Below are 8530 nucleotides of genomic sequence, written 5' to 3'. Positions count from 1 at the left end.
ACTCCAGCCTGGGTGACAGAGCAAGACTGCCTCAGTTTAAAAAAAAAAAAAAGAAGAAGAAGTACCCTGGTTGGAAAGTACCAGGTGATGCCTGGTAGTGAACGTTAAGTGCTCTGTTTTCTGTTTTTAAAAAAATTATTATTTTTAAAATTTTAATTTTGAATGCTGTTTTTCTTTACCACCAGAGGGCACCAATCAGTCAAGTCAATCTACATGCCGTTATGAAACAATATGAGAAAGCTCTAGGAAGCTGTTTCTAGCATTCATTCTTTTAACAAATATGTTTTGAGCACTTAATATGTGCCAAACATTGGAGTAGCTGGTATACAGTTTCGGAATTTATAGTCTTGAGCACCTACTATGTGCTTGAGAGAATAGCTGGACACAGAGGGTAGAGTTCAATTTGTGATTTTGTGATTACTCATTGTCTTCCTGTCCTTGGCCGTGAGTCTCTTGAGAACAATTACTTAGTGTCTACTTTGTGTCAGATGGTGTGCCTGTTGCTGAGGATTCAGGGATGAATAAGACACAGTGGCAGTCTACTAATAACAATGTCTTACTGGCTAGAATAAAAACACATGAGCTAGTTCTGTGGAATTCCAGTTCCTGTGACCTGAGAATAAAGAGCCTTGATTATAAAACTCATTAACACATTGAGCTTCCAACCTCCCAGCATAGAGGCATGCCCTCAGTGGATGCTTAGTGAGTTTGTGAGTTGACATGAGCCCAGGGGTCGCTTCTGGTCTGGGTGCCATGTATACGGTCCAGTGGGTTAGACTAGGGCTTCATCATCCTCCAGGTCAGGGTGGGGCTGTGATGAGTTTTTGTGGGTGAAATGCTTTGAAGATGACCTTTCTACCTATTTATCTGCTCACTTGCTATTAAAGGTGTCAACATCATCTTTCACATTTCCGGATCAGTAATCCTCTTGTCCCTAAATTGACTGGTACTGGAGGGAAAGACAGAATGGTACATAAACTTCATCATTTTGATACGAGGGGCTGCATTCACTAGGATACTCCCTCTTCTCTGAGGGGAGCTCTAATTCCATTAGAGTTCGGTCTCAAGACCTGGACAGTAGTATTGGTGGCTAGAAAAGGATGTGTTAAAACACTGAGACCTCACCTTTGAGGGGGAAAAAAAAAGGCCAAAAGAAAAGGAGGGGGTGCTGCTTAAATGTGGATTGTGTAGAGTGACTCCATTCCAAAGGGTACAGTATAGAAAAGGGGGAGGGAGGGGCAGAGTAACTTTACAGTAGAAAGACTTGACACACTTCCTCAGCCAGACAATCAAGGTCAACATCAACATTGCTAAGTCATGTTGCTATCTGTGCCCTTAATATGATGTGATGAAATGGCATTTCACCTCTGTGATCTTACCCTCAAAAACTCATAATACCAGTCTAATCATGAGAAAAGCATCACAATCCCAACTGAGGGACAGTCTACAAAATACTTGACCAGTATTCTTCAAAACTCTTAAAATCATCAAAACAAAGTCTTTTGCCACAGTCAAGAGGAATCTAAGGAAACAGGAAAACTGAATGTAGTCTGGTATCCTGGATGAGATCCTGGAACAGCAAAAGGTCACTAGGTAAAAATTAAGGAAGTATGAACTTCCGTTAATAGTGATGTATCAATATTAGCTCATTAATTGTAATACATGTACTCTTCTAATGTAATATATTAATAAAAGGGGAAACTGGGCACCAGGTGTAGGGAAACTCGACTATCTTTTCAATTTTTCTATAAATCACTGTGCCTTGGCTGGGCACAGTGGCTCATGCTAGTAATCCCAGCACTTTGGGAGGCTGAGGTGGACGGATCACCTGAGATCAGGGGTTGGAGACCAGCCTGGCCAACATGGTGAAACCCCGTCTCTACCAAAAATACAAAAATTAGCTGGGCATGGCGGTGCGCACCTGTGGTCCTGCTACTTGGGAGGCTGAGGTTAGAGGATGGCTTGAGCCCAGGAGGTTGCTGCTAGAGTGAGCTATAATCACTACTGTACTCCAGCCTGGGTAACAGAGTGAGACCCTGTCTCAATAAAAGGGGTGGGCAGTGGTGGTATCCATAATACAGCTATGCCTTAAAGTTTTTTCTGGCCGGGCGCGGTGGCTCAAGCCTGTAATCCCAGCACTTTGGGAGGCCGAGACGGGCGGATCACGAGGTCAGGAGATCGAGACCATCCTGGCTAACACGGTGAAACCCCGTCTCTACTAAAAAATACAAAAAAAAAAAAAAAACTAGCCGGGCGAGGTGGTGGGCGCCTGTAGTCCCAGCTACTCGGGAGGCTGAGGCAGGAGAATGGCGTAAACCCGGGAGGCGGAGCTTGCAGTGAGCTGAGATCCGGCCACTGCACTCCAGCCTGGGAGACAGAGCGAGACTCCGTCTCAAAAAAAAAAAAAAAAAAAAAGTTTTTTCTTTCAAGTTCCTATGAATCATTTACCATGTGCCAGTCACTACGCTAAATGCTGTACATACGTTTAATCATTATAATTGCTTGTGTTGGGTATAATTAATCCCCTTTTACAGAAGCTGATGAAACAGCCGGGTGTGGTGGCAAGCACCTGTAGTCCTAGCTATTTGGGAGGCTGAGGTGGAAGAATCGCTTGAACCTGGGAGGAGGAGGTTGCAGTGGGCCGTGATCGCGCCACTGTGCGACGACCTGGGTGATAGAGCAAGACCCTGTCTCAAACAAAACAAAACAAAAAAACAAAAAACTGATGAGACAGGGAGAAGTAATGTGTGGAACTAGGGTTGGAACCAAGATCTGTCCGATTCCGAAATTGTGTGTGTAGAACTCTCACGGTATTCTGGCTTTTCTAGGAAATGTTTTTTAGGCAGTTATCCTAGGACACGCCTTCCTAAGAGAAAGGAGTACTGTATTCTGAACCACGGGGACCAAAGACTGTCCCCACATCTCATTTCGGTTATGATTATCTCGAAAGTCCCTCAGTTCCAGGGTGGACATTCAAGCCAAAAGGACCTATAAGGGGTCAAAGTTCAAGCACAATTTTACAAATGGGGAGGGCGAAGGGTAGCCCCAAATCACAATGAGAAGGGCAGGAGACCCACTTTGTTATTGTCTCTTTTTCCTCACAACTTCCTCTTTGTAGTTAAGAAGGGAAGCAGAAGCTGACCTTTCTGTCTTACCCCGTTTCTCACGTGGAACTGCCGCACCCAGGGTGGGTAACGTGCCCAAGGGCATATTTGCCTGTGGGCTGGCCTGCGGGAAGGTCTGTTGCCACCGAAAAGACCCACATTCTCAGCACATCCTAATCAAGTAGCTACTAAGTGGAGGGACCGCAGACTGGGTGTCACAGGGAGGGGCCTGCAGCGACCAGGCCCGTCCCAGGATGGCTGCCGAGGCCCCTGGATCCACAGTGGGGAGGGCCCCGAGAACCGGGGGACCTGGGTTCCCTTCCGGGGCACGCCTTTGGAACTGCGGCGTCCAGCCGCACAACCGTCACTATGGGGCCACGGCAATCCCTGCGCCCATCCTCGGTCCCCGCTGCCTCTGGGCTCTTTATAGGCGGGGGACACGCGCCGGCGTCACAAAGCGCCGCGACCGCGCGGGAGGCCAAGAGGCGTGGAAGCGGGAGGAGGAGGAGGAGGAGGAGGTGGTAGTGTAGGAGAGCCAGGCACGGTGGGGGGAGGGGAGGGAGGGGCGCGCGCACGCGCGTCGGGTCGCCAGCCGCTGAGAGCCGCCCAGCTCCCGGCGTGCGCCCCTCCTCCCTCTCTCCCTCCCTCCCTCCCTCCCTGCTTCTCGGCTCCGTAGCTCCCGCGGCGCGAGGCGCTCTCGCTCTCCTCCTCCTCCTCCTCCTCCGCCGTCGCCCCTCCCCCCGCGCAGCCGCCGCCGCCACCGCCGCGAGACCCCCGCACGCCGCTCTCCCCCCACCCCCTCCAGCCCCGCGCGCCCTCCGGTCCCTACGGCCCCCGAAGAGAACGAGAGGGCGAGCGAGCGCGGCGTTCCCGGGCCGGCCCGGCCCCCTCCCTTCACCATCGCCGGCCCTCCGCCGCCTTCCTCCGCTTCCACCACCTCTCCCCCCCCCCCAAAGTTGAGGCCCCCCTCCTGGGGGGGGGAGGACCGGGACCGGGACCCGGAGCGAATTCCCCTAACTCCCTCGACCTCTCCTCTCGCCTGGCCCGAGTGTGAGGAGAAGGGCCCGGCCCGGCCCGCGTCGTGTGTGAGGAGGACCGCGGGCGGGCCCACGGGCCGTGTGGGGCCTGGTCCGGCCCGCCGGGTGTGTGAAGACCGGGGCCCGGTGCGGCCCGGCCCGAGGGCAAGCGGAGGGGAGGGGCCTGGTCCGGCCCGGCCGGTGCGTGAGGACTGGGGCCCGGGCCCGGCGCCGCCGCCGCCGCCGCCGCCGCGATGGCCCAGCAGCAGATGACCAGCTCGCAGAAGGCCCTGATGCTCGAGCTGAAATCCCTGCAGGAGGAACCGGTGGAGGGCTTCCGGATCACCCTGGTGGACGAGTCCGACCTCTACAACTGGGAGGTGGCCATCTTCGGGCCCCCTAACACCCTCTACGAAGGCGGCTACTTCAAGGTACCCTCACCCCCGCTCCCGGACCCTGCCTCCGCGGCCGAGGCCTCCGGCTCCCCGCCGCTTTCTGCCGTTCCTGGGACCAGGAGTATGAGCACGGGCCAGTGGAGGGGGCTCCTCACCCCGGCAGCCCCCTCCCCCATCCGTGGAGGCAGGAAGGCCTTGCTCGCCGAGTGCCTTTTCTTTGTCATGGGGGCGGGGGCGCGGGCGAGGGCGGGAGGGCAGGCTGCACCGGGAAATCGGAGAGTCTCTCTCTGGTTAGGGTAGTGGCTACAGGCGCAGGAGGCCGTCTTTGTTTCCCCAGCTGAGGGCGGGTGGAAAGAGCGGTGGTCTGTCTGTGCTTTCTCGTCCTCCCGTCGGAACCCCTCCCTGCGCAGGCTGGAACTGCCCCAGAGGGCAGGGTGACCTGCACCGACTGGATTGGACTTTTCTTTTTTGGGGGGTGGGGGTGAGGGTGGGGGAGGGGCACCAGCTTGTCATTTAAGAAGCTGCCGAGTGCCCTGACATTTTGAGGATTTGTTGGACTTCTTGGGTAGTAGTAGTGCCAACTTTGCATTCCAATGGGTGGTGGTGAAGAATGGGACCCTAGGGGTGGTTAAAAAAAAGGGGTGCCCGCGTCGTCTTGTCATTATCCTTTTGGGGGAACTTTAACCCTCTTTCCGTTCACATTCTCTGCTTACCTCAGTCACTGGTTCTTTCAAAATGCCCTTTGTCCTCACCGTGCCACCAAGTTTGCCAGCCTTTTTTTCTACAGGTAGAAATATCCACAGAGGGTGGAACGAGTCATGTAGGGAGATTGATAGCTTCCCACTCTCAGAGACAAAATTGAAACCTTCTCAAGTGGTTAACTCTAGCTAAAGGGGTGGTCTCACAGGTGACAAGTACCTGAGGCGAGATCGCTTCTCTGGGTGGGATATATGTTTGCTTAGCGACCACAGACATTGTTTCTATTGTTTCATATGGTTTTAGAACAGTGGTTATTCTAGAATCTAATGGGTTTTTTTTTTTTTTTTTTTTAACTCCAAGGTAGTTAACCTGGAGATAATGAGTGTTTGTTTTGTTTTGTTTTTACTTGAGTGTTTTTGCAGGGAGGAATCACAGATTGAAAGTTTGAATGTTTTAAATGATGCGGGCAGAGACAGAGGAAATGAGTGCTTAGGAATCCATTTAGTTTTATTTTTTTATTTCCAAAATTAAGTAAAATAGGCCAGTGAGTCAATTTTAGTTTGGAAGGGAGGGGTTATCTTGGCACAAGTTTTAAATGAGTATCTTAGTCATGTAGTTGTGATGTGTATTTTTAGGACTACCCAATTACTTAACTCTTGTTTTCTACCCTTCTAAAGGTGGAAACCTCAGTTTTATGCTTGAAATTAGGTCAACTTTATAGGAGATGGGATTTATACAGGAATGTTTAATATTCGCTACTGTGATAGTCACTGAATACTTAGAAAAAGCACGTTTTTAGAATATTATGTAAGTGCGGTACCCCTACCGACTGTTAGGCTTCATCTTTTGTGGTCAGCCTACCCTATACTTTTCAGATGGAGGTATTTAAAATTTCTAAGAAAACATGCAAGTTATTAGTAACAAAGTGGAAAGGTATTGCTGTGTTTATGTTAAGCATATTCTCTGTTGTCAGATATAAATTTTTATGCATACTGGAAAAATGAGTTGTACAAAATTGAATCTATGTGATGCCTTTCTTTTTTTTTTTTTTTTTTTTGAGACTGAGTCTTGCTCTGTCACCCTGGCTGGAGTGCAGTGGTGTGATCTTGTCTCAGTGCAACCACTGCCTCCCAGGTTCAAGCGATTCTCCTGTCTCAGCCTCCCAAGCAGCTGGGACTACAGGTGCACACCACCACGCCCAGCTAATTTTTGTATTTTAGTAGAGATGGGGTTTCACCATATTGGCCAGGCTGGTCTTGAACTCCTGACCCTGTGATCAGCCCACCTTGGCCTCCCAAAGTGCTGGGATTACAGGCGTGAGCCACCGGCCCGGCCATGATGCCTTTTCTGACAAAGCATTGTTTAGCAAAATCTGCTGGCTAATGTTAGTGGAATAAAGTTTACTTTCCAAAAAATGTCATTGTTTGGTACAACCGATATTTAAAGTAAATAAATGGTTACTAGTTAGAATAATCTCACTCCAATACAGTTAAAAACAACAGAAAAAAAAAAAAACTTGTACATGAGAGAAAATAATGGGTTGCAAATTGTAATATTTGTGTGTAAGTCTGGGAAAGGAGTGTGGAGAACCCTGTCCGTTCGAAATAGGTAGTATGGAAGGATTCCTTGTGTTCATACACTTATTTAAATTAAATGCTTCTGAACTTCAGTCCTTATTTAAAAAGAACGATTTAATCTCCTGCTTTGCGACGTTAGATTTCTTAAGCTTTGAGTCTTTTTACCTTTAATTCTGACACGTTTGAAAATTTGTAAACAGGTTTCGTGGTTTAGTCTTGTGTGAGAAGTTTGTTCGATTTTATTTTCTACTACTTTTTCCCTTATTATATGGCCTTTTATCCCGTTAGTCCTTCATTAGAAAAAGGCAAATTTATGGTCATGAACAGTTAATACTGGGGATATGTTTAAAACCATTGCTTTTGTCTTAGGACAAGGCTTTTAGTGTGTTTCACTACAGCTGCAGTTAAAAGTTGGCACAAAGCTTTCCCTACCATACTACTCTTCTCCCTTATTAAATGTTAGTCCTTGAATATTTAGTACCATTTATTTTCAAGTTAAACTCTTTTCCCTTTTTGGCATAGTCATTTGTGAAGGCAGTGGGACTGCCAGTCATTCTTTACATTTTTCATACCGTAACTCCTTTAACTTTTATATTTATGAAAAGGTTTCTAACTGATCTTTTTCACTCTGAAATAGTTGGCTCTTGTCTCTTAATCACAGGATCTGCGTTGGAGATTTGTGAGACCTGTATTTCACATACTTTTTTGATTCATCCTGCTTTTGCTTATTTAATATCTCCAATCTGTGTGATTCTTAGCTTTGGGCCATATAGATATAGAATGAGCAAAGATAGTTTTCTTCTGTCCATTCTGAATACTATACAATCTTTTTTGGCCTTACTATCTTTTTGTCTAGTTTCTTATTTTGCTACCATGGAGCAAATCGGAATTTTATTGTTACTAGAAAAATAAATTGTTGGTCAAGTCAGTAGCTAATGAAGACTTTTAACAAGTTCACCCCTTTTCTTTTGAAAGGAACTTTTTCAGGGTCTTGCTCTGTCACTCAGTTTGGGGTACAGTGGTGTGATCATGGCTCACTGCAGCTTCCACCTCCTAGGCTCAAGCAGTCCTCCCACCTCAGCCCCCTGAGTGGCTGGGACTACAGGCGTGACTACGCCCGGCTAATTTTTTTTTTCTTCAGTATTTGTTAAGTCAGGTGGGGTCTCACTGTTTTGTCCAGGCTGGTCTCAAACTCCTGGGTTCAAGGGATCCTCCCTTCTCAGCCACCCAAAGTGCTGGGTTTACCTGTGTGAGCCACCATGCCCGGCTGGAACTGTATTTTCAAATAACTCCTGCTAAGGATTGTAGCTTAGTGTGGGTGTTTTAGTACTGAACCTCCTTAGAACTTTTGCATTATTTATCTAAAGCATTATAGCAGTGAGTCTAGAGTCAGAAAGAGTGCCTCTTTTATGATATGCACAACAACTTTTTTTGAGACGGAGTCTCACTCTGTTGCCAGGCTGGAGTGCAGTGGCACGATCTTGGCTCACTCTAACCTCTGCCTCCTGGGTTCAAGTGATTCTCCTGCCTTAGCCTCCTGAGTAGCTGGGATTACAGGCGTGTGCCATGAAACCTGGCTAATTCTTTTTGTAGTTTTAGTAGAGATGGAGTTTCGCCATGTTGGCCAGGCTGGTCTTGGACCCCTGACCTTAAGTGATCTGCCCATCTCAGCCTCTCAAAATGTAATCGCAGTTAGAGGCCTGAGCCACCACTCCTGACCAACTTTTTATAGTTTTGAT

At 48.3% G+C, this 8530-nt stretch overlaps 1 protein-coding gene across 2 annotated transcripts in view; it reads left to right on the top strand.

Moving 5' to 3' along the window:
* Positions 1 to 3763: 3763 nt before the first annotated feature.
* Positions 3764 to 8530, top strand: part of UBE2R2 (ubiquitin conjugating enzyme E2 R2) — a 114750-nt gene continuing 109983 nt past the window's right edge. For both annotated transcript variants that reach the window (XM_015117548.3, XM_015117546.3), the window contains exon 1: positions 3764 to 4551. In XM_015117548.3, the coding sequence (XP_014973034.1) occupies positions 4375 to 4551 (177 nt within the window). In that variant the 5' untranslated portion in view covers positions 3764 to 4374. The remainder of the gene's footprint in view (positions 4552 to 8530) is intronic.

This window comes from Macaca mulatta, chromosome 15 (genome assembly GCF_049350105.2).
Source record: "Macaca mulatta isolate MMU2019108-1 chromosome 15, T2T-MMU8v2.0, whole genome shotgun sequence".
Classification (NCBI taxonomy): domain Eukaryota; kingdom Metazoa; phylum Chordata; class Mammalia; order Primates; family Cercopithecidae; genus Macaca; species Macaca mulatta.
Note: the sequence above shows the minus strand (reverse complement) of the source record. Positions and strands in the feature narration are given on the sequence as shown.